Here is a 25646-nt window from a genome sequence, read left to right as displayed (position 1 = left end):
CTATCTTATCAGAAGTAAAACTAAATTTGTGCTTTAGTAAAAGTATTGCTATAATATAATTTTCTCAGGTTCAAATAGTGTAATATGACCCTAAGTTACTACACTCTTTTGCTATTTGTTTCTTTTATATCCAAATGAAAGAATGCAACAGTACTTTGCAGTAAATTCAATATTGTTTATGAGCCAAAGTAACATTTATTATACTGTACAATGTATATTATAGCATAAACAACACTTTGTTAATGAATATAAGGGAGTAATACCTAGTGAACTGACAAACTGTAATAAATAATTGTAAAGTTGCTTTATCTTTTAACTACAGTAAGCTCTGGTGTATTGTAGTGTATTATATATTCATATATAATAATTATATAATAGTGTAATATATAATATATATATAGTAAACTTAGAACAGGTGTGCACGGTGGTGCAGTGGGTATCACGTTCGCCTCACAGCAAAAAGGTCACTGGTTCGAGCTTTGGCTGGGTCAGTAGGTGTTTCTTTGTGGAGTTTGCATGTTCTCCCCGTGTTGGTGTGGGTTTTCTCCGGGTGCTCCGGTTTCCCCCACAGTCCAAAGATATGCACTATAGGTGAATTAGGTAAGCTAAATCATCCATAGTGTATGAGTGTGAATGAGTGTGTATGGATGTTTCCCAGTGATGGGTTGCAGCTGGAAGGGCATCGGCTGTGTAGAACAGATGCTGAATAAGTTGGCGGTTTATTCCCCTGTGTAGCAATCCCACATTGATAAAGAGACTAAGTGTAGCGCGTACTCAGTGGTGCTCGATTTGCTACTAGTTTAGCACTTTGAAATCGCCTGGACCAGCAATCAGAAGAAAAAGGAGTCGACTCAAGAGCAAAAAAAAGGTAAATAGAATAAGTATAAGTATACTTTCTCTATAACAATTAAAAAGAGAATAAACCAGTCACTGAAATTTTTATAATTTGTCTGTAATAATAAACTCACTCAGATACTTAAAATTAGCAGTAAGTGCAGAAATAAAAAAATATAATTTCAGCAAGTCATTTGAATAGTAAGACCACAAAATAAAGAAGATATCAAAAGTTAAATGCACAGTTCAGAAAATTCAAAAATTCAATAAGAAACAGTTAAATTCAAACATCAAAGTCCAGTGTTCCGTTAGGGCTCAGATACCAAAAGTCTGGGCTCTTAATGTTCAGTTCAGTTCGCAAAAAAAGTAGAAAAATATAGCAATGTTCCTCAAATGTGAAAATTTAAATCCAAAAAATTGGGAAAAATATATGTGTAATCCACAAAAATCCAGGAAGCAAAAGTAAAAAAAATATATAAATCAAATGGTTCGATCCTACCAGATTTGATGACTGATCCCTTTGTGTTTCACCAGTCACAATTTGATGGGGTGGCTCGCCAGTCCAAACCGGACAGAATGCTCAGAATGGACAGTTCTCAATCACTCTCAATCACGTCTCTTGAATCTTCAAAGTGGAGAAAAAAAAAAAAAAACAAACCAAAAAACCCGGCCTTGAAACAACAAAGCCGAATAAAGCATTATTTTCATTTGTCCGAATAAATCATCTTAAACCTAATATGAATTGTGTGTCTAAATTATTAACACACACACACAGACACAAAACATATATGCTAAGTCACCATGTGCTCATGTAATACATTGTGGTCTATGTACATAGTTAGCAAAGCTAGCATCCATCTAATACACATTTCACTGGATAATCATTTTCAACAATAAAACTTTTCAACTAGAACACATCACAAACCTCTAAATAATTATATACACACATTTCACACTCATTGCTTCACATTTCACAGAGTTAAAGCTTTTAAACTTTTAAATAACTTATGTTCTGAATGTTTTTAATCACAATTCACAGTATATGAACTCAAAATAATAATATACATATCTTGCAAAGAATCAGAACTTACCAAGAAGAAAGTAGATGATAATGAAAGAGGGAAAAAAGGAATAGCAGCTCTCTGAGGGAATAGATGTTAAAGTCTAATAGATTCGTCAGGTCTCCTCTCACTTTTGTCAGTTTCTAGGTCTCAAACTGTCAAGCCTTACTGTTAGTTTCTTACAGTATCAAATAAATATGAAGTTATTTGTTAATAATCGCTGGATTATTAAGCCGTGTACATCTATTAAGCTCGCGCTCTCTCGTTCAAGTTCAATCGCGTTCTCTCGCTCTCTGTCTGGCTGTGCGCGCGCTCAACAGGGGCGGAGCTAACTTCCGGGTAACTTCCGACTTCAAGTTAAAAGTCTCTCGGGAGTTTTATTCTTTTTCTTCCTATCTTTTTACTTGCATAGCAATCAATCTTTAAATTTCTATTTCTTCTTAAGTATTATTATTAAAACCAGTAAATAAATAAATTAAGCAGTCATGTAAGATAGATTATTGATCTGGGTTACATTCTCCCCTCCTGAATATATGCAGGTCCCTCTGCATGCTTGAATTCAGATGTTTTCAACGGGAGAGTATCTTCTTGAGGGATTTGAATCCTCCAAAGAGTTAGTAATTGCAGTACTGAGACTGGAGAACAGGGACTGAATAACTGAACAGAAAGGATTACCTAGCTGTGGGTAATTTAGTCTGTGTGGGGGTTCGCCTTGTCTTCTTGATCGTCTGAGACTTTCAGTTTCAGTTCCTTCCCTTTGGGTCTCCTGAAATTCTCTGGAAGTGCCAATTTCTCTTTGAGTGAGATTAGTACCTCTTTCATCTTTCCTGTCTGAGCTTTCAGAGGATCCAACACAATTGTCTGGTTTCTCCTGATCTGCAATCTGTGCCATTTCTTTTTCAGATTCATCAACAATGTTCTCGTCAAGGACTTGGATTTCTGACAGATCTGGCAGGTTGCTCTCTAGTGGGAGTTCTAATACATGACGATCAGTTTCCGCTGGGCGGGAAGTTTCCACATCAGGTAAGTTTTCTTCATCAACGAGTGTTATCGATACAAGACGTTCTTCACCCTTTTTCATTCCAGGTTTAGCAACAGGTAAGTTAACTGTATGTTTACTACTGGAAGATGGTTCAAGTCCAGATGTAGGCAAAATTCTGGTGTCAATTGTGAATCTCTCAGGATCATAATAGTCTACTGGATCATATTCTGACTCGGAATGTTCACTCAAGTTCTCAGACTCCTCAGCACATTGAGCTCTGGTTCTTGGTTTCTGCATCACTTTTCTTTCAACAGGTGTGTCTGGTGCACTTGCTGATAGGAATCCACAAGGCAACAACAGGTCCCTGTGCAAAGTTCTCAGAGGTCCATCCTTTCTTTCGGGTTTAACTGTGTAAACTGGTAGGTCACCTGCTTTCTTTGTTACCACATAAACCTCTGTTTCCCACTTATCTGCAAGTTTGTGTTTGCCTTTCAGACGGACATTCTTTACCAACACACGATCACCGACCTCAATAGTAGAGTTAACAACATGTTTGTCATATCTCTTTTTGTTTCGTCCCGCTACTTTGTTGGCATTTTCCGTTGCAACTTTGTAGCTCTCTTCTAGTCTGCTCTTAAGGTCTTGGACATACTTGGAGTGGGATTCTGTCTGTCCATCCACAGGTAACCCAAATGCAAGGTCAATTGGTAGTCGTGGTTGTCTCCCAAACATTAGTTCATATGGAGTAAATCCTGTCACATCACTCTTTGTGCAGTTGTATGCATGCACTAGAGGTTTGACATAATCCTTCCATCTTGACTTTTCCTTATTGTTCAAGGTTCCCAGCATCTGTAGAAGTGTTCGGTTGAAGCGCTCAACTGGATTGCCTCTTGGATGATATGGGGTGGTTCTAGTTTTGGATATCCCAGCCACTTTGCACAGCTCTTTAATTGTGCGAGACTCAAAATCTGCACCCTGATCGCTATGGAGTTTTTCGGGGAATCCATAGTGCACTAGAAAATTATCCCATAAACACTTGGCTACAGTTTGGGCTTTCTGGTTTCGTGTTGGTACAGCAATGGCATATTTGGTGAAGTGGTCAGTCATCACCAATATATCCTTGGTGTTGCTTTGGTCCGGCTCTAACGACAGGAAGTCCATACAAACGAGCTCAAGGGGTCTGTTGGTTCTGATGTTCACCAACGGAGCAGCTTTCTCAGGTAGACTTTTCCGTCTGACACAGCGTTCACAAGTTTTGATCTTCTTTTCTACAGCTGCAGACATCTTGGGCCAAAAGAATCTTGATCGAACGAGGTCAAGAGTTCGCTCAACACCCATGTGACCCATTTTATCATGGAGTTCTGTCAAGACCATATCACGAAGATCCGCCGGCAGTGCTAGTTGGTAAGACGAGTCTCCGTGTTCTTGTTTTCTCCTAAAGAGTACACCATTTCTCAACTCCAGACGACTCCATTCTCTGAACCATGGAATTAATTCAGGTAGAATGGTCTTGAAGCAGGGCTTTTCTTTAGACTTGATTTGCTTGACAACAATTCCAATTTCTGGATCTTCTCTCTGTCTCTTTCTCAGGTTCTCTTCAGACAGTTGAGGAATCTCTGTGATCTGGTAAGCATCATCCTGTTGAAATGCTTGAGGTAAGGCATCCACATTGACAGTTATGGATTCCACTAAGGTCACTGAGGGGTGTAAATGATCAGGATCATCACCAGATTGAACAATTTGATGACGCTCACAAATAGCTCTCACTTCCTCCTCTGAAACAAGCATTGATTGTTCGTTTGTTAGGTGCTGGTGTGTGAACTGTCTGATTCTTTCTCTCTCTTTCTGTGTTTCCAAGTCATCTGGAATTTCTGTCTGTGGCCGTCTAGAGAGTCCGTCCGCATCCTGGTTTCTACTCCCAGCTCGGTAACGTATCTTGAAAATGAAGGTTGACAAGCTTGACAACCATCTGTAGCTAGTGGCGTCTAATTTTGCAGAGGTTAAAAGGTAAGTCAGTGGGTTGCTGTCAGTTATCACCGTGAACTCAGCTCCATAGAGGTAGTCATTGAACTTTGTGGTCACAGCCCATTTCAATGCCAGAAATTCTAACTTATGGGCAGGATACTTCGACTCACTGCGGGTAAGTCCTCTACTTGCAAAGGCGATGACTCTCATCTGCCCGTCTTGGTCTTGGTATAGTGCTGCGCCTAGGCCAGTGGTGCTAGCGTCTGTATGCAACACATAAGGGAGTTTGGGGTTGGCAAATCCTAATACTGGAGCAGATGTTAGTTTTGCTATCACAGTATTAAATGCATGCTGACATTCTTGAGTCCATCGTCCTCCAAATGGTTCCCTCGGATTGAAGTACTGCTTTTTCGATTCCACCATTTTCTTTCGATTCTCTTTTTGGAGTGGAGGGTACCCAGCAGTTAGATCATTGAGGGGTTTCACAATTTTCGAAAAATCTTGCACAAACCTCCGATAATAACCAGAGAAACCGAGGAAAGATCTGAGCTCCTTAAGATTCTTTGGTGTCGGCCAGGTTTTAAGGGCTTCGACTTTGGCTGGGTCAGTTTCAACTCCGTGTTGGGATACTATGTGGCCCAAATATTTGACAGACGTTTGGCAGAATTTACATTTCTCTGGCGAAAGCTTCAATCCGAATTCCCTTAGCCTTTTGAGTACTTGCTTCAGCCGTGTCTCATGCTCCTCCAGAGTACTTGAGAAGACTATCAGATCGTCGATAAATACAAGGACTTCTTTGCGGTTCAGGTCTCCCATACATCGCTCCATTAATCGTTGAAACGTGCTCGGTGCATTTGTAATTCCTTGCGGCATTCTGTTAAATTCCCAGAAGCCTAATGGGCACACAAAAGCGGTCTTCTGCTTATCAGACTCCTCCATTTCAATTTGATAATAGCCTGACTTCAAGTCAAGGACTGAAAACCATTTTGAGCCGGTCAAGACTGAAAAGGCTTCTTCTAAGTTAGGAAGAGCGTATGCATCCTTAATCGTCTGGGAGTTTAACTTCCTGAAGTCAATACATAATCGCACCGAGTTGTTTTTCTTGCGCACTACGACTATTGGAGATGAGAATGGGGACTCCGACTCTCTGATAACTCCAGCTTCAAGAAGCTCTTGTAAATGCTTTCTGACAGCATCCACATCTTGAGGGTGTATTGGCCTAGCTCTGTGCTTAAATGGCGTCTCATCGCTAAGCTTTATTCTGTGCTTTACTTGATCAGTATGACCATAGTCCAGGTCATGTAATGCGAACACATCTGGCATGGAGTTTAACATTGATGTTATTCTTTCTTTCCACTCAGGTGGTAGAGGAGAATCTCCAAAATCAACTGGAACCTTCGGCAGAATTGAGTCAGCCTCCTCACTGTCAGCATCGACTTTGGAAAACTCTTTCTCCACTCGTTGAACAGCATGGGCCTCTGCTATCACAGCCTTTGGGGGAATCACTATGTCAGTGTGAGAGTCATTCCTCAGTACTACTGGTAACTGCACAATGCGTTGTCTCGAGGGAAGACTGTGTAGGCAGCTTGCCACTAAAATGCCACCAGGTAAAAAGGGAGTTGTGGCTGGCTCCACTGACACCCACTTTTCGAAAAGGGGCCCTTTCACTTGGACTAGTCCTTCTAGAACTACGGTGCTTCCTGCCGGTACAACCTCTTGCTGGTTCCCTTTCAGTTTTACAGGTCCCACCGCTGCACCAGAAGCTTGCTGTCTTCTCTTCTCCAGTATATTTATCACACTTTGATAGCCATGACAATGTGACTTGAGAATACGTTTGTTTCCTTGTGTGCAGTAGGTGTATAGCACATCAAGTGAATTAGTTCCAATTAGAATCTGTGGTATGGTTGTCAGGTCAGGAACAATAAGAGCTAAAGTTGGGACTTCTGCTTCTACTCCAAGGAAATCTTGTGGAAATTTCAAGTTAAGCTCAACATAACCCAGATAGGGTATGGCCTGTCCATTAGCTCCTTCAACTTCTAGAAGATGCTGCAACGATTTTATGGGGTGCTGCTGTAAGTACTGGTCATAGTAAGACTTAGGGATAGTTGTCACCTGCGACCCTGTGTCCAGGAGGCAATTCACTTCTCTCCCTTCAATTTGGATTTTGGTTGTGCATCTTGTTCCTACTAAGCCAGTAGGTAATTGATAACATGGAGACTTGTAAGTACGCTGGTGAAGCAGATGTTCTTTCTTCTTAGGGCATTTTTCTTTTCTAGCCTCTGTCCGCCCTGTGATAGAGACTGATTTCAGTTTAAATGCTGCAAGTTGGGAGAGTTCTGGAGGTCCCATTTGGCCTGACGCTCTCTTAACTCACGCCGTTTCTCTTCAACTTTGCGAGGGTTTGGCTCATTCTCACAATTAACAGCTATATGTCCATCGCCACCACAATGAAAACAATAGCCAGGACGGGGTCTGCTGTACAACTGCTCACTGGGTCTTTGAGTTGTAGTCACTTCAGTTCCAGTCAGTCTGGGTCTGTGTTTTGCAGGAAAAGCACGTAAAGTGGGAGACTGCTCTTGATATTCCCTTTGAAATCTTGGAACAAGATGAGCTTGAAGTTCAGCTATGTCCCGTCTCAACTCAGAAATACCATCCACACTGGGGCTGCTCTTTTCTTTGGGACCAGGTTCAGTTTTCATCATGGTAATCTGTGTTTGAAGTTTTGTTATTTCTTTCTTCAGATTTTCAATTTCAGAATTTTCAGCTTTGCTACTTGGCTTGGCCGATTTCTGCTTTGCACTCAACTGACATGACTCTACTTTATGGGACTCATCTGGCATTTCACTGCAGTAGGCAAACTGTTGGTTAGTCGCTGTCCGTAACTTGAATGGTACAGAAGTCTGTTTGTTTAGCCCAAGGTGCTTCTTCATCCTTTCTTCTTTGAGAGATTGTTTATCTTCCGCAGTACGGATGAGTATCACAAGTTCAGCGAAAGGAGGGGGTGTGGCTCTCTTCCTTTCTAACTGTAGATCGATGATTAAGCTGTTGTCCCAGCATCCTCTGCAAAATTGCTTGAGTAGACAACGGTCCCTTTCAGCTTCAGTAACACCACCTCGTCTAATTGCAGTGCTCAGCATCACATGAAGACGGTGAAGGTAGGAGGATGGTTTTTCTCCTTGATTTTGCAGGGCACCAATGAACTTTGCAAACAATTCGTCGCCGTCTTCCACAGAGCCATAAACAGACTCCAATAGCTTTAAACACTCTGAGGGCAAGGCATATGGGCCGATGTGCTTGACGACATCAGAGGCTGGAGGGAGTAGACTATCGAGGATTTTACCTGTCTTTTGCGAATCAGAGAGAGACTTGTCATTCAATAGGAAGTCCACAGTCGCACTCCAAGTGTCAAAGTCTGGTTCATGACTGGGACGAGGAATTCTTCCTGAAAAAGCTTTGAGGCGAAGGGAAACATGTGGGGCAGACACAGTATCACTGGTTCTTATTACGTGCTCCATTATTACTCGTTGAACTCCTGGTGGACTCAAAGCACTGGTAGGTATGTTCAAAGACATGTTCTCATCCACACTAGCATCAGGGATTCTTGATTGATGAGGTGACTGTGATGGTGTGCTCACCTTGGCAGGGTTTTCAGGTTCTGTCATATGCATACTGCTGTCATACATAGGCTGTTCCTTCTCTAGTACCTGTTCTGAAGCTCTGCTCTCTGGAAACGTCAACATAGAAATCTTTTGCAGCTCACTTTTAAGTACTTCTTGCAGCGTTTTTCCGCTGTCGTGGGCAATGGCCTGCAGGTTCATCAAATAATCTTCAGTGACATCACTACTTGCTGCAGGGGTGTACACACTTGCTAAGCTGCGCACATGGAAAACAACATTATCATCCAAAGTGCTCTTGATGGACATTGGCAGTGAGGGCTTCAGATTTTGCATGGCAGAGTCATGAGAGAATTCTACAATGGCACTGTGGTGATGCTCTGAGTTGGGATCATCAATGACTAAGTTTTGCTTGATAGATCCATATTTGATTAGGTAGGCTTCTAAGTCTTGATCGATATCAGAGAGGGTTAAGCCACTCACAATGACTGCATTCTGTACATTAACATTCTCACGTTTCACTATTTCCATGGCTAATATTCTAAAGTTAGCGGGGGTTCAGTTTTTGAATTAATATTAACTGTGGTGGTGATGAAAAGAAATTAAAACTAATACACTATGCTATAAATATTGTACAGTTTTTAATTTATTCTTATTTATTTATTATTATTTATTATTATTATTATAATTGATAAATTTTTGTAATTAATTTTTTATTTATTTATTTTTTGCTCCTGGCTGGCTCGCCAAGTTTTTGTAGCGCGTACTCAGTGGTGCTCGATTTGCTACTAGTTTAGCACTTTGAAATCGCCTGGACCAGCAATCAGAAGAAAAAGGAGTCGACTCAAGAGCAAAAAAAAGGTAAATAGAATAAGTATAAGTATACTTTCTCTATAACAATTAAAAAGAGAATAAACCAGTCACTGAAATTTTTATAATTTGTCTGTAATAATAAACTCACTCAGATACTTAAAATTAGCAGTAAGTGCAGAAATAAAAAAATATAATTTCAGCAAGTCATTTGAATAGTAAGACCACAAAATAAAGAAGATATCAAAAGTTAAATGCACAGTTCAGAAAATTCAAAAATTCAATAAGAAACAGTTAAATTCAAACATCAAAGTCCAGTGTTCCGTTAGGGCTCAGATACCAAAAGTCTGGGCTCTTAATGTTCAGTTCAGTTCGCAAAAAAAGTAGAAAAATATAGCAATGTTCCTCAAATGTGAAAATTTAAATCCAAAAAATTGGGAAAAATATATGTGTAATCCACAAAAATCCAGGAAGCAAAAGTAAAAAAAATATATAAATCAAATGGTTCGATCCTACCAGATTTGATGACTGATCCCTTTGTGTTTCACCAGTCACAATTTGATGGGGTGGCTCGCCAGTCCAAACCGGACAGAATGCTCAGAATGGACAGTTCTCAATCACTCTCAATCACGTCTCTTGAATCTTCAAAGTGGAGAAAAAAAAAAAAAAACAAACCAAAAAACCCGGCCTTGAAACAACAAAGCCGAATAAAGCATTATTTTCATTTGTCCGAATAAATCATCTTAAACCTAATATGAATTGTGTGTCTAAATTATTAACACACACACACAGACACAAAACATATATGCTAAGTCACCATGTGCTCATGTAATACATTGTGGTCTATGTACATAGTTAGCAAAGCTAGCATCCATCTAATACACATTTCACTGGATAATCATTTTCAACAATAAAACTTTTCAACTAGAACACATCACAAACCTCTAAATAATTATATACACACATTTCACACTCATTGCTTCACATTTCACAGAGTTAAAGCTTTTAAACTTTTAAATAACTTATGTTCTGAATGTTTTTAATCACAATTCACAGTATATGAACTCAAAATAATAATATACATATCTTGCAAAGAATCAGAACTTACCAAGAAGAAAGTAGATGATAATGAAAGAGGGAAAAAAGGAATAGCAGCTCTCTGAGGGAATAGATGTTAAAGTCTAATAGATTCGTCAGGTCTCCTCTCACTTTTGTCAGTTTCTAGGTCTCAAACTGTCAAGCCTTACTGTTAGTTTCTTACAGTATCAAATAAATATGAAGTTATTTGTTAATAATCGCTGGATTATTAAGCCGTGTACATCTATTAAGCTCGCGCTCTCTCGTTCAAGTTCAATCGCGTTCTCTCGCTCTCTGTCTGGCTGTGCGCGCGCTCAACAGGGGCGGAGCTAACTTCCGGGTAACTTCCGACTTCAAGTTAAAAGTCTCTCGGGAGTTTTATTCTTTTTCTTCCTATCTTTTTACTTGCATAGCAATCAATCTTTAAATTTCTATTTCTTCTTAAGTATTATTATTAAAACCAGTAAATAAATAAATTAAGCAGTCATGTAAGATAGATTATTGATCTGGGTTACATAAGCAAAAAAGAAAATGAATAAATGAATGAAACCTATTGGTTTATTGGTTTGTATTATAGTTGTATTACCAAAGCAAATACAGAAGTACCTAACACATTATTTCTAAAAGGACTTCACTATAGTTCAAAAAGTAAAATACTATAAATTACTACTATAGTATTTTAATGAGCCGGATGGTGCTTATTTCTGAAATGAGAGTAAAAAAACAAATAAAATGCACAACATTAATAGAAATAACTAATATGGAGAAAGGCATGCAGACATTAGCTGATTATGTTGACACATAAATACTTAATATGTCATTTATTTTATATTTCCTTTGAGCTCTCTTGAGAATTTTCATGAAAATTATGTTTTCATAATGCAATGCTAATTGCAAATTGTCATCACAGTATTTAACTCTGTACGAATTTTATAATTATTAGTCTTCATAAATAGTCATATTTTGATGCTATGAAAAACAGATAAACCAGCCAGCCCTGTTTCCAAGAGCACTTATGCTTTAGAAGTCATTTTGAAAAGTAAGTCAATGCCGTGACATCAGGAGCTGCCAAAATCATCATGCAAAATCAGAATATAAGCACAAAGATTTGTTTGCATTTAATCAAACATTGAAACTTTAGTACATTTTTATATGCTCTTTAGTGAATGTACCTTTTTAACAACCCCAAGTATCCTTTTCTCTCTTTATTTAAGTGAGTGAATATAAAATAAACTTTTTGACAAAGCTAAGCAATACCATAAAACTATACCCTCATAAAGTTAGTTTTATTTACAACTACTAAAAACTAAAACATTTCATTTTTTGAAATGCCATACATTACAGTATTTTTATCTACAGTTATTGAACATATGACACAAAAAAGCACACAGAATGAGGATTATTTTTCAGGTACAATCAATTAAAAATCAGTTGCCATTTTTTCTGAAAAAGCCCAGAGTCTGCTTTCAAAAACGATCAATGTACTGCACATTAACCTTTCCACATATTTACAAATGAACTTGTATTTCTCATGCTTTTCAGGAGATAAAGAATAAAGACAAAACAAGTAAAAAAAAAGGATGGTCGATAAAAACCATGTAGTTAATAACCAGCTTTTACTTGAATGAAACTCTGGCTTGCTTCTTTAGGAGGACAGTTTCCTAAAAAAGAAAATAAACAAACTTTAGAAATTCAGTGAGAAGTTTGTTGAAATTACAACAACGCTAGTCAATAAACAAGCATTCAAATGTTTGTGATCTCAATTTAAAGGAACAGATAACCCTAAAATTTAAAATTTCTCACCATTTACTCACATTCAAGTTCTAAACATTTTTTATTTCTTGTTAAACACAAAACAAAATATTCTAAAGACTTTTTGGAAAAAGTTACTATTGGCATCTACTGTATGAACAAAAAGTACATATATATATATATATATATATATATATATATATATATATATATAGATGTATAGTATATATAGTATATATATACATTGTAAGTGGTTCAGATAAAAGTAAAACAAATAGCCTTGGCTGGTTTACTGGCAGCTGGTGGAGTCAGTATGGACTCTTTAGAGAATCCAAGAGCTGTTGCATACGCTCTGAACTTCTCCATCAAATCAGCCTTCAGCTTCTTAGCACGACCTAAAATCATATTAAAGACAGAGCAAAGTCAGAAGTACACTTGAGTTTACTATAAAACAGTTCAGAAATACACCTAAATGTACTAAAAAACACAGTTCAAAAATATGTTTACTACAACCCCAAATCAGAAAATGTTTTGATGAAAACGCAACAAAAAAAAGAAAAAAAAGGAAGAAGTGATTTCTAAAGTTACTTTGACTTATATTTCATTGCACACAATAAAACAGTACATTTGTTTCTCATGATTTTTTTTCTAAATGAACACATGTTCCAATTTCCAACACATTTTAAAAAAAGTTAAACAGTAAAACATTTACCACTTTGTAACGCTGTCATCCCTTTTCACAACACTCATTTAGGGACTGAAGACACCAAGTGATGAAGTGTTTCAGGTGTAAATTTTTCCCATTCTTCCTTCTTGAGGTGGGCAACAGTACAGGGTTTTTGTTGTCACATTTTGTGCTTCAAAATGCGCCAGACATTCTCTATCGGAGACAGTTCAGGACTGCAGGTAGGCCAGTCAAGTACCTGTATCCGCAGCCAGGACTCTATAATGTGTGCAGAATGCGGTTTTGCATTGTCTTGTTGACATATTCATGGGCATTCCTGAAAAGGCAGCATACTGTGCACAAAAATCTCTATGTACTTTTCAGCATTAACAGTGTCATCACAAAAGTGCAAATTACCTTTGTGCAAATTACCAAGGGCACTGAAACAAACCCAATAGCATGACAGACCCTGGCTTTTAGACTTGTTGCCGGTGAAAGTCTGGATGATCATTTTCTTCTTTTGTCCAGTGTTCACAGAGCATCAATTTCTCCCCCAAAAAAAACTGAAATACTGATTCATCTGACCACTGTCAGGGTTTTGCCCTTTGTCATTTTAGCTTTTCCTGTAATGCTTTTTTTTGTCCACTAGATGTCGTCATTTAGTAGTTTTCTATTTGGTATCCGTAATCATTGTCATTGATTTCACATGTGCCTTGTTTAGTTTCTTGTATTTAAGTAGCCTCAGTTTCATCTGTTCTTTGCTCAGTTATTGTGGATTCAAGCCTGTCAACCACTGTGAGTTACTTTTTGTAAAGCCTCTTAATTATAACTCTAAGCTCTTTAATGACTTATATCTTTTGTGTTTGTTGAGTTCAACTGTTCAGGTGTTTTTTGCCTACTTTTTGAGTTTTGTATTTTTGGATATTGGAGGACTCTGTTTTTGCCTCACTTTACTTTTATCTCTTATTGAAGATTTTTTGTTAATAATAAATTTCCACTGAGAAGCAAGTTGCCTTTCTTCGTCTGGGTTCTTCATCTCCCAGTAGCTCAGTAGGGAAGTCATTCACCTCTCATGCCAGAGACCCGGGTTCTATCCCCGATCCTGACAGAATAACTGAGCCTACAACATGGAGCCAGAATGCCCCAGTTCTCAGGAGCTACTTGCCACAGTGGCTCAACATGGGTCAACCGTCCAACGCCATGAGAATGTCCTAGTACAGCAAGAGGCCCTGATGGCCAAACACTCTCAGGTACTTTCTGAACTAATGACTACTGTTCGCCAACTTTTTGACAGATTGCCAACCTGCACAACTCCAGCCTCCGTTACCACCCCAGCACCTATGTCAGAATCTCGAGCACCCTCTCCCATGATGGAACCTCGTCTACCTCCACCACGACACTTTTCAGGTGATCCTAGTGCGTGTGATGGTTTCCTAACCCAATGTTCTCTCACCTTTGAATTGCAGCCATCATCTTTTCCATCAGATCAGGCCCAAATTGCCTATGTGATCACCCTGTTGTCCGGTAAGGCCCTTTCCTGGGCCACTGCAGTATGGAAGGCTAAATCACCCTTTTGCTCAAGCTACATGGCGTTTGAACAAGAGTTTAAGCGAGTCTTTGACCATCCCCTTAGTGACCGGCAAGCCTCTAAAAAACTCCTCACCCTTCGACAAGGGACTGGCAGTGTGGCGGAATATGCTATTCAATTTCGAACAGTGGCTGCAGGGAGTGGCTGGAATGATGAAGCTCTTATGGTCTGCTTTCAGAACGGGTTATCTGAGATTATTCAAGATGATTTGGCTACCAGGGAACCTGCCCTAGATCTCGAGTCCCTAATAGACCAAGCAATTAAACTGGATAATCGACTGAGGGAGAGACATCTGTATCGCTCCACTGTTTCCACCGAAGGGTTCACTCCAACCTCCTCTTCCCCAGTACTGTTACACCAAGACAATCCCGAGCCAATGCAGTTGGGCAGAACTCGCCTTTCTCCTACGGAGAGGGACCGCCGCATGAGAGAGCGGTGTTGCCTCTATTGTGGTCTGTCTGATCATTTTCGCTCCACCTGTCCCCAGCTTTCGGGAAACGCTCAGTCCCGTACAGGCAGGGAAGGACTGTAACGGGAGTTACCTACAGCACCTCACCTTCCAAATGTGGTTTGTTCCTCCCCATCACCCTCACTTGGGCAGACCAAAGATCCCAACTTCAAGCTTTTATTGACTCTGGTGCTGCAGGAAACTTCATGGACATCACCCTGGCAAAAGACCTCAATATTCCCATTGACTCTCTTCCGGAACCACTGTCAGTCACAGCACTGGATGGCAGACCATTAGCTCCAGGAGAGGTTACTCACCTTACTTCTCACTTGTCTCTTTCCATCTACCAACATGAAGAGAAGCTCTGTTTCCACCTCATACAGTCACCTGAGTTTCCTGTTATCCTCGGACATCCCTGGCTTTTGCAGCATAACCCCCACATTGACTGGGTAAGTGGAACCCTTCTGGCCTGGAGTCCTACCTGTCAAAACACCTGTCTGAATCTGAAACCTCTGAACCCCATTTTCGAGTCTCGAGAACCCGTGGATCTGTCCCAAGTTCCAGCCCAGTACCACCACCTCAAAGCTGTCTTCAGCAAGAAGAGAGCTACCTCCTTACCGCCCCACCGTCCATATGATTGCGCCATCGAGCTACTTCCAGACTCCTGCCCCCCAAGAGGCAGTATTTTTTCCTTGTCCCTTCCTGAGCGTACTGCCATGGAAAGTTATATCGAGGAATCCCTCGCAGCAGGAATCATCCGACAATCCACCTCTCCTGCAGGCGCAGGGTTTTTCTTTGTTGGAAAAAAGGATGGTGGTCTGCGCCCATGCATAGATTACAGGGGGCTTAATAAAATCACCATCCGCAACCGCTATCCCTTGCCACTCATGTCCACTGCTTTTGAGCTCCTACAAGAGGCTTCTATTTTTACTAAACTTGATCTGCGCAATGCTTACCACCTTGTGCGCATCAAACAGGGAGATGAGTGGAAGACCGCTTTGAACACGCCCACAGGGCACTATGAATATCTAGTGATGCCCTTTGGTCTTACCAATGCTCCTGCAGTGTTTCAAGCCCTCATCAATGATGTTCTTCGAGACATGCTGAATAAGTTTGTATTTGTCTACCTAGATGACATCCTTATTTTCTCAAGCTCCCTCCAAGAACATATATTTCACGTCCGCAAGGTCCTCCAACGTCTTCTTAATAACCACCTATATGTTAAACCCGAGAAATGCCAGTTCCATGTAACCCAAGTCAAATTCCTTGGATTTGTCATCAAGCCCGGACAAATCCAGATGGATCCGCAAAAGATCCAAGCTATGGTGGACTGGCCTTTCCCCTCATCGGTCAAAGAGGTGCAACGATTCCTTGGTTTTGCCAATTTTTATAGGAAATTCATTCTGAATTTCAGCACTGTGGCAGCCCCATTATCCGCCCTCACCAAGGAGAATGGTGCTGGGTTTCATTGGGGACCCGAAGCTGAAGAGGCTTTTATCAAGCTAAAAAAGCGCTTCACATCAGCCCCTATCCTCCTCATTCCGAACCCTGACAAACCTTTCATAGTGGAGGTTGATGCTTCCGATGTGGGCATTGGAGCAGTGTTGTCTCAGAGAGGTGAGGATAACAAACTTCACCCATGCGCATTCCTCTCTCATCGTTTAACTCCCACTGAGAGAAACTACCACGTGGGTGATAGGGAGTTACTGGCAGTGAAGCTAGCTCTCGAGGAATGGAGACACTGGCTTGAGGGAGCCAAACACCCCTTTCAAGTTCTCACTGACCATAAAAATCTTGAATATGTTCAGCAGGCGAAGCGACTCAACCCCCGACAAGCCAGGTGGTCCTTATTTTTCAACCGTTTTCATTTTACTCTCACCTACCGCCCTGGTTCAAAAAACCTAAAACCAGACGCCTTGTCCCGAGCATATGCAAAATCCATTATTGAAGACTGCAAGAAATCTATTGTCCCCAGCTCTAAGATCATTGCCCCCATTAGGTGGGATCTGGAGGGTCTTGTAAGGAAAGCCCAAACTAAAGATCCCGACCCAGGTGGAGGTCCTACGGACAGTCTGTATGTCCCCAAAGTTGTTCGCTCCAAAGTCCTCCAATGGGGACATTCATCCCAACTTACTTGCCACCCAGGGTCTGTCCGCACTCTCGAGTTTCTGCAGAGACGGTTCTGGTGGCCAACCATTAAAAGAGATGTCACCATGTACGTCAAAGCATGCCCCACCTGCAACCAGAACAAAAGTTCCCATTGTGCACCTCAGGGACTTCTGCATCCACTTTCCATACCCCACAGGCCCTGGTCACATATATCCATGGACTTTATCACAGGACTTCCTTCATCCCAGGGAAACACCACTATATTAGTCATCGTGGACAGATTTTCCAAAGCTGCAAGATTCATTCCCCTGTCCAAACTCCCCACTGCTAAAGAGACAGCTGAATTAGTCATCAACCATGTGTTTCGAGTCTTTGGTATTCCCCTGGATGTTGTCTCTGATCGAGGACCCCAATTCTCCTCCAGATTCTGGCAAGCCTTTTGTCAATCCATAGGGGCCACTGCAAGTCTATCCTCAGGTTTCCACCCTGAGTCGAATGGTCAAACTGAGAGACTTAATCAGGACCTTGAGACCACCCTGAGATGTATGGCTGCTAATAACCCTACTGCATGGTCTCGCTTCATCATATGGGCCGAATATGCGCATAACACCCTCCGTTCTTCGGCAACTGGTATGTCCCCTTTCGAGTGCCAATTTGGTTTTCCCCCGCCACTATTTCCTGAACAGGAAGTTGAAGTTGCAGTTCCCTCAGCTCTCCAGTTCGTTAGACGCTGTCGTCAAACCTGGAGAAAGGCCCGTCTTAAGCTCCTCAAGGTTTCTCAACAATACAAACATCAGGCTAACCGCAGACGCAGGCCAGCTCCAACTCTTCGTCCTGGCCAAAGAGTTTGGCTGTCAACCAGGAATATTCCCCTTCGAGTGGATTCAAGAAAACTTTCCCAAAAGTTCATCGGCCCTTTTAAAATTGCCAGGAAAGTAAACCCAGTCACTTATAAACTATACTTACCAAAATCCTTAAAAATAAACCCTACCTTTCATGTGTCATTACTTAAACCAGTTCTTTCTTCTCCTTTCTCTGTGACAGATAAACCTCCCCCTCCTCGTTCTTTTGGAGGCCAACCAGTCTACACAGTCCGCCGGATTCTGGATGTACGCCAAGTTCGTAGAACCCGGCAGTATCTTGTAGACTGGGAAGGTTACGGCCCTGAGGAGCGTTCCTGGGTTCCTGCCAAGGACATTTTGGACCCTAAGTTAATTCAAGACTTTCACAAGTCCCACAAGTCAAGTCCCTAGGCAAGAACGTCAGGAGCCGTTCCTAGAGGGGGGGGCCCTGTCAGGGTTTTGCCCTTTGTCATTTTAGCTTTTCCTGTAATGCTTTTTTTTGTCCACTAGATGTCGTCATTTAGTAGTTTTCTATTTGGTATCCGTAATCATTGTCATTGATTTCACATGTGCCTTGTTTAGTTTCTTGTATTTAAGTAGCCTCAGTTTCATCTGTTCTTTGCTCAGTTATTGTGGATTCAAGCCTGTCAACCACTGTGAGTTACTTTTTGTAAAGCCTCTTAATTATAACTCTAAGCTCTTTAATGACTTATATCTTTTGTGTTTGTTGAGTTCAACTGTTCAGGTGTTTTTTGCCTACTTTTTGAGTTTTGTATTTTTGGATATTGGAGGACTCTGTTTTTGCCTCACTTTACTTTTATCTCTTATTGAAGATTTTTTGTTAATAATAAATTTCCACTGAGAAGCAAGTTGCCTTTCTTCGTCTGGGTTCTTCATCTCCCAGTAGCTCAGTAGGGAAGTCATTCACCTCTCATGCCAGAGACCCGGGTTCTATCCCCGATCCTGACAACCACAGTATGCTTCCACTGTTTGATGGTCCATCCCTCATGCCTTTGAGCCCAGATAACTTAATGCTGCTTCTGGACACTGTTACTATAGGGCTTCTTTTTGGCACAATACAATTTTCACTGGCATTTGTGGATGTAGCTATATATTGTGGTACATGACAAAGGTTTGCCAAAGTAGTCCTTAGCGCAGGGGTTTTCAAAGTGTGAGGCGCGCCTCCCCTGACGGGCGCCAGAGCATGTCAGGGGAGGCACGGGAAAAAATATTATATAATAAAAAAATATAATTATTAAGTTTAATTATTATATGAATTTTTTATTATATTTAAACGTCTTAATTAAACAAAGCTGAAAAAATAATACGTCAAACATAAGAAAACCTTTTTTACCCAGAAGGCCATAGCTGTGAATTCGTTTCTGTTTGGCAAGCCCGCCAATACAGGTATATGCCTGCTAACACAATGGATCGGTTCCTGAGACCCCCCCGATTCAAAGCCTTCAGATTCAGGGCTTAAACCCAAAAGACGACGATATGATGATCAGTATTTGAGTTTAGGATTTACGTGGACAGGACCAGCTGAGGAACCACGACCTTTATGTGTGGTTTGTCAAGATATTTTGGCTAAAGACAGCATGAGACCCGCTACACTTCGACTGTTTTGACTGGGATGACCAGTTCTTGGATTTGTTCTATTCATATTGAACAATCATCCTAGTTTTAAAAACGTCATATTAAAATACTTGTTATTACTCTGTAAATAATTGCACTTTTATGCAAATGATGATAAAAGTAAGTTAACAGTCTGACATCTGTCTGTGTCAAATATATACTGTATATATATATATATGTGTGTGTGTGTGTGTGTGTGTGTGTGTGTGTGTGTGTGTGTGTGTGTGTGTGCGTGCGTGTTTGGGAGGAGGGAAGCGCCAATAGATAAGTTGTGTCAAAAGGGAGGCCCACTGTCTTAGACTTTGAAAAACCTTGCCTTAGCGCATGTGGTGAAATCGCTTATATTATAGATAAATGAGGATGCAATGCCACCTGAGGGATCGGAGATCCCGATAGTTCAGCTTAGGCTTGCACCCTTGTCCTTTACAAACTGAAATTCCTAAAGATTCCTTGAATCTTTTAATGATGTTATACGGTGTTAAAGGTGAAATATCCAAGTGCCTTCCTATCTTTCTTTGAGGAACATTCTTTGTAAAATTTCAATCATTTTCTCATGTTGTTGGCAAATCGGCAATCCTCGCCCATTCTTGCTCCTAAAGGACTAGGCCTTTCTTGGATGCTGTTTTTGTACAAAAACATACATACAATCTCATGTTGACATCACCTGTTTCAAATCACATCATTATTTAACCAATTAACCTAATTACTAGCCCTAAACTGCTCCGGTTCAGTTTTGCAGGTCTGAATGACAGGATAGGATGTATATTTATAAATGAAATGAAGTTGACCAGACAAAACATTTAATATGTTTTGTTCATATTGTCTGCAATGAAATACAAGCCAAAGTAAATTTGAAAATCGCTACTTTCTTTTTTGTCATACTGTCCCAACTATTTCTGATTGAGGGTTGTGTAAAATACAGTTCAGAAATACACGCAAGGCTACTGTAGAACAGTTCATTAATACACTTGAGTACACTTCACATGAGTTCAAGAGATAAGTTAAAAATGCTGATTCATCCAATAATGAAACAAGTAAAGATTTATTGAGTGAGCCACTAAATTATTGATGTAAAGTGTGATGCTCCATAGTGGTGCTCTATGGTATTTATTACAGTCTCACCATAAAGGGACACTTGTGTGTATTCCTTGTTCATCTTCTTGTGTTTGACGACCATGGCGTATTCACTGTAGTTTGTCTCCACCACAGTAACATCTTTCATCCTTCTATGACCTTCAAATTACAACAGAAACTAAACTGTATTGTTCTGTTTTCATGCGTATTTGTGTTACAATGTCTCATATGTTCTGTGGACTCACGAGTGCTGTAGTAGTTAAATACGCCGGACACTGACGTCTTCTCATAAATGTAGATCTTTTGCTTACAACCAGACGAACTGCATAAAATAACACAAATGAAATAATCATTATCATCATATAATATCAGAATATAATATTTAATAACGTATACTACGTGAATGACAAATGCATGATTCTGATTGGCTGATTAACATTCTAATGTGCGTATAAAATAAATGCACAGCCACGTGGTTTATTTCAGTTTTATATCATTACACTGAATAATTTAGTTTATTTTTTGAAAGCCCCCCCCCAAAAAAATAAAAATAAAAAAAATAAATAAATCAAAAATCAAAAACAAAAGGCTATTGCTAAGATGTGTGAGAAACTAGTATAGTATGGTATGAGGACAAGAACCTGAGCAATGTTTTGAAATGGAACATCTAAACAAAATGTTTACATCAAAATATGAGAATTACACTGATGCGCAAAACGGGAACATCACATAACATAAAACATTTGCAAGGAACAAAATCGTCACTTCCTGATAAATTGCCATGTTATATATATATATATATATATATATATATATATATATATATATATATATATATATATATATATATATATATAAAGGGTAACTCTTTGGTTTGTCACAATTCACGATATTTACAAACCATTAGCTACTAGCTTAAAAAACTATTACTTAGCAATTTATTAATAAAAAGGTAGAAGTTGGGTGTAGGTTATTGGTAGGATTATTAATGCAAATCATACTTTATAACCACTAATAAACTGTTAAAATCTTAATAATCTTCAGTTATTAATAGTTCATAGCATGAATTGTGACCTAAGCTAAAGTGTTACCGAAAATGAAGTCTGCTGTTTACCGAAAATGAAGTCACTGTTGACCTTTATTCATATATTATAAATGACTTGCACCCTAAATGACCTTTCCACCACCTCGGGTATGGATTTTTTCTGAATAATTCAACAGCCATGTCAATTATTCTTTACATAATGTAATATAATACAATATGATGGCTAATAAAACACAAACTATGAGGTACGAGGGTGGAATTGATAGAAAACACTCCTAAATGTGAATGAGTCTTGCTCACGTTAAACTCCACATGGTCATGTTGACGTTCCCGTTGTCCTGTGGCTCCACCGTGCCCATAGAGATGGTGACTTTGCTTCTGTGTGGCACAAAACCTGGAGAATCGTAGGCCAGACCGATCCGATACCACCTCCCTGCAAACTGAACAAACACATCACAGCTTACTGCACACCGATGTCACATCTCAAGACTATGTTTGACAAGAATGTTTTGGATGACAATGTCCAAACAGTATCAGATAAAGAAGCTGGTTATGTTCTGTTCTCCTTATTCACGAGTCCTTTTATGCTTTTTTATACATACAGCTTCATTTAGAGCATAACTTTGTTGTTTGAGAATTAAAAATATCTTCAATGTTACACAACACAGTCACTTCAAGGCTTTTGGTTGTTGGTGTCACTGCAAAACAACAGTTTTTGTCCCATTTGCCACAAGTAGATGAGCATGTCCACACGTACATGGGTATTTTTTACAAACTTTCCTTTAAAAATAATCTCAGTCCACATGCCTAACAGGTGGCGTTAATCACACATTGATGCTGGGTCCACACCAAATGGGGTGTTAAGTATTTGCACGAGTAAATAGCATATACAGTAGGTTAATGCAATTGTGAGAACAGAGAGGGGATTACCGTCCCGTGTGCGAATGACCCGAAATATGTGACGAATGTGTGGAAGTTTGCTCCAATTGCATCTTTCCACATTTGGTGCATTGCTATCCATGTGTGCTGTGTTTACCTGACATGCTTGATGAGTGGGTTGGGAGATCAGGCTCATTTGCATTTAAAGGCACAGGTGCTAAAACAGCTAAGATTCCATCTGACTCAAACAAATCAACATTTTATTTGTGGTCTTATGGATATTTTGAGCTGAATCTTCACTGACACATTCTGCAGATACTGTACCAAAGACTTATTGTACATCTCGTAAAAAGGGTATAGGGGCCCTTTAATTAAGCCCAAAGTATATTAGTTTATGTAGAAAAGGCACAAGGTCCAGAAATTTTCAATGGATAATTTTCATTTTGTAGTTCCATGTTATTGGGCTTAAATAAATAAATATCTCATCTCATTTTCGTCTGCTTCTCTCGGGCCGGGTCAGGGGGGCAGCGGTCTTAGGAGAGAACCCCAGACTTCCCTCTCCCCAAACACTTCCTCCAGCACCTCTGGAGAGATCCCGAGGTGTTCCCAGGCCAGCCAAGAGACATAGTCCCTCCTGTGTGTCTTGGGTCTTTCTCGAGGCCTCCTCCTGGTGGCATGCCTGAAAAACTTCTCTAGGTAGGCGTCCAGGAGGCATCTGAAACAGATGCCTGAGCCATTTTAGCGGACTTCTCTCGATGTGGAGGAACAACGGCTCTACTCCAAGCTCCTCCCAGGTGACAGAGCTCCTCACCCTATCTATAAGGGTGTTCCCTGCCACCCTGCGAAGAAAACTAATCTTGGCTGCTTGTATTCAAGATCTTGTCCTTTTGGTCATGACCCAAATCTCATGACCATAGGTGAGAGTAGAAACATAAATTGACTGGTAAATCGAGAGCTTTGCCTTTCGACTCAGCTGCTTCTTTACCACAACGGACAGATTCATTGACAGGCCCACCACCTGCAGGGGGAGCCATAAGGGGCCAGTGCATTGTGGAAAGGGTGGTGGTGGAAGGTTATGACCACGACAACCCAATCGTCGAGCACAGAAAAAAAAAAAATATATATATATAAAAAAAACTAAAATAGCAAGATATCTACAAATTCTAAACTTTACTATAAAATACAATTAAACAACACATACCTTCTAGTCAATATAAAAGATATAAATATTAATATTAAAGATAAAAATATTTTCCAACTTTTCCAACCAAGATATTTTTGTTCGTCCAACATTAAATTGAATTGAATTTTGGATAAATTAAATATTAAATTCATTGTGTTCTCATGCAGGATTTTAGAGTTAACATAGTAGTAGACATCCGTGATGTCACTGTTTTCACAAATGTTCTTTTTTGTAGTTCATGCAGAGTCAATAACGATATGTTGTAATAATAAAAAAAGCACTTTAAAATGCCTTTTCAAAAGTTTTTTTTTAGATCAATATTTAGTTGTTTAATTATCCCTCTAGTTTTATATCTGTGTTTAAATCCAATGTGTGCTCATAAAACAAACAGCATATCAGGCTCTAAAATACATCTACATTTTCTGTTTACATGAAAAAATATATACATGAAAGTTCCTGAACTAACCAAAGTACAAACTGTGAATGCTCTGCTACCTCCTTTAAAGTGGTTGGGGAGAAGTAGCCCATTAGCCTATTTTTAGACACATACTATGAATTTTACTATTTTAGAAAGGGCATAACAAGACCCCTTTATAAAATGTCTCAATATCCAGAAATCAGGCGTTTCTTGTTGCAACACTGAATGAGTGACCCTTGGCCTGAGCTCTGTTTGTTGGCTCTGTCTCTACTGTTAATGTAATCTCTGATGTCGTTCCCTCAAGCTGCTATCTAGTCCATTACTACACTGTAAAAATATCTGTTATATTTTGTTTGTATTTTGTAATTCACAAGTGTTGTCCATTTATTAACGATTTTAAATTACATTATGGGACCTTAATCTCTGCAATGTCGAATTTTGATGCTAAAAATTCTAATTCTTGAGTTATTGGACTATAATGACAAAAAAATAATAAATAAATTGCAACTGAACTGTTCAATTATAGAGAAATAAGTTAGTAAACAGAAAACGTACAGGACGTTTATTACTACATACATACAACACCAACACTGACAATATATAACTGTAATTTTAATCTTTTCGAGATTAAAAGTTGTCAGAATAAAGATCAAGGTCCCATAATGCAATTCAAAAGTATAATTAGTCAAGGAAAAATAACAAATATAAACATTGAGTCCCCAAAATAATTATGGATATTTTTTACAGTGTATAATCTCAACGCAAACTAACAGTGTGTCAATGTTAGTGTTAAAATCACAAACATCTTTAATATCTAACTAATGTCATATAAAACACCATTCAGCTTTTAGTTTAAAGGGACAGTTCACACAAACATGAAACTGTACTAAACATTTATTCACATCAAGTGGTTTATTTTCTTCCTGTTGAAAAAGTAGGAAGATATTTAAAAAAAATTAGGAAACAGTAACTAACAGTTTCCAACATTCTTCTAAATATCTTCTTTTGCGTTCAACAGATGACAGAAATAGTTTTAGTAAACGCTGACAGATCTTTGACTTTGGGAAAACTACTTCTTATAATCAGACAAAATATATACTCACTTTTCAAGCTACATGTGTTTTTACTACCAGTCTTATAAATAAAAACACCTGAAGATCTTTTTATAAAGCTGTAGTCTCCAAAATACTGTTCTTACCCTCTGAAGATCAAAGTTTTTCTGCGGTTGGACATTGGCATGGACTTCTTTCAGAATCATCAGCAAAAAGATGGTGACCTTCATAGTTACGTTGTAGAGACCAACACAGCCAGGGATTGTGGACTACTCTGGGTCTGCCAGCCACGTCGACTCCGCCTCCTTAGCAATCCAGCCAATCGCCTGCAAGAACACATCTAACAGAGAGACCATTCAAGGTACTAAAACTCATCACAATTTCCAGCTCAGTTTCTTGCTTGTCCACAACATTATGTTTGATTCAAGATGCAGTAAAGAGGAATGAAGATCCGAGAATTCAAAGATTTTTATTTATTTTTTTATTAATATTGATTCATGGATACCATTGTTTTGAAAGAGCATGATTTACAGCTAGTCTTTCATACAAGAGGACTTCAGTGTGACGCGGCACACCTCACACACCTCCTCTACATAAACACACACAAGTACACG

The 25646-nt window shown here is 39.5% G+C and overlaps 1 protein-coding gene across 1 annotated transcript; it reads right to left on the bottom strand.

The window, feature by feature from the left end:
* Positions 1–11785: 11785 nt before the first annotated feature.
* Positions 11786–25370, bottom strand: ptgdsa (prostaglandin D2 synthase a). The gene is given in 6 exon segments (NM_001199991.1): positions 11786–12004; positions 12389–12490; positions 20504–20614; positions 20701–20777; positions 21801–21940; positions 25179–25370. Coding segments are annotated over 6 exon segments (573 nt in total). The 5' UTR covers positions 25263–25370; the 3' UTR covers positions 11786–11945.
* Positions 25371–25646: the final 276 nt, after the last annotated feature.

This window comes from Danio rerio, chromosome 10, assembly GCF_049306965.1.
Source record: "Danio rerio strain Tuebingen ecotype United States chromosome 10, GRCz12tu, whole genome shotgun sequence".
NCBI lineage: Eukaryota > Metazoa > Chordata > Actinopteri > Cypriniformes > Danionidae > Danio > Danio rerio.
Note: the sequence above shows the minus strand (reverse complement) of the source record. Positions and strands in the feature narration are given on the sequence as shown.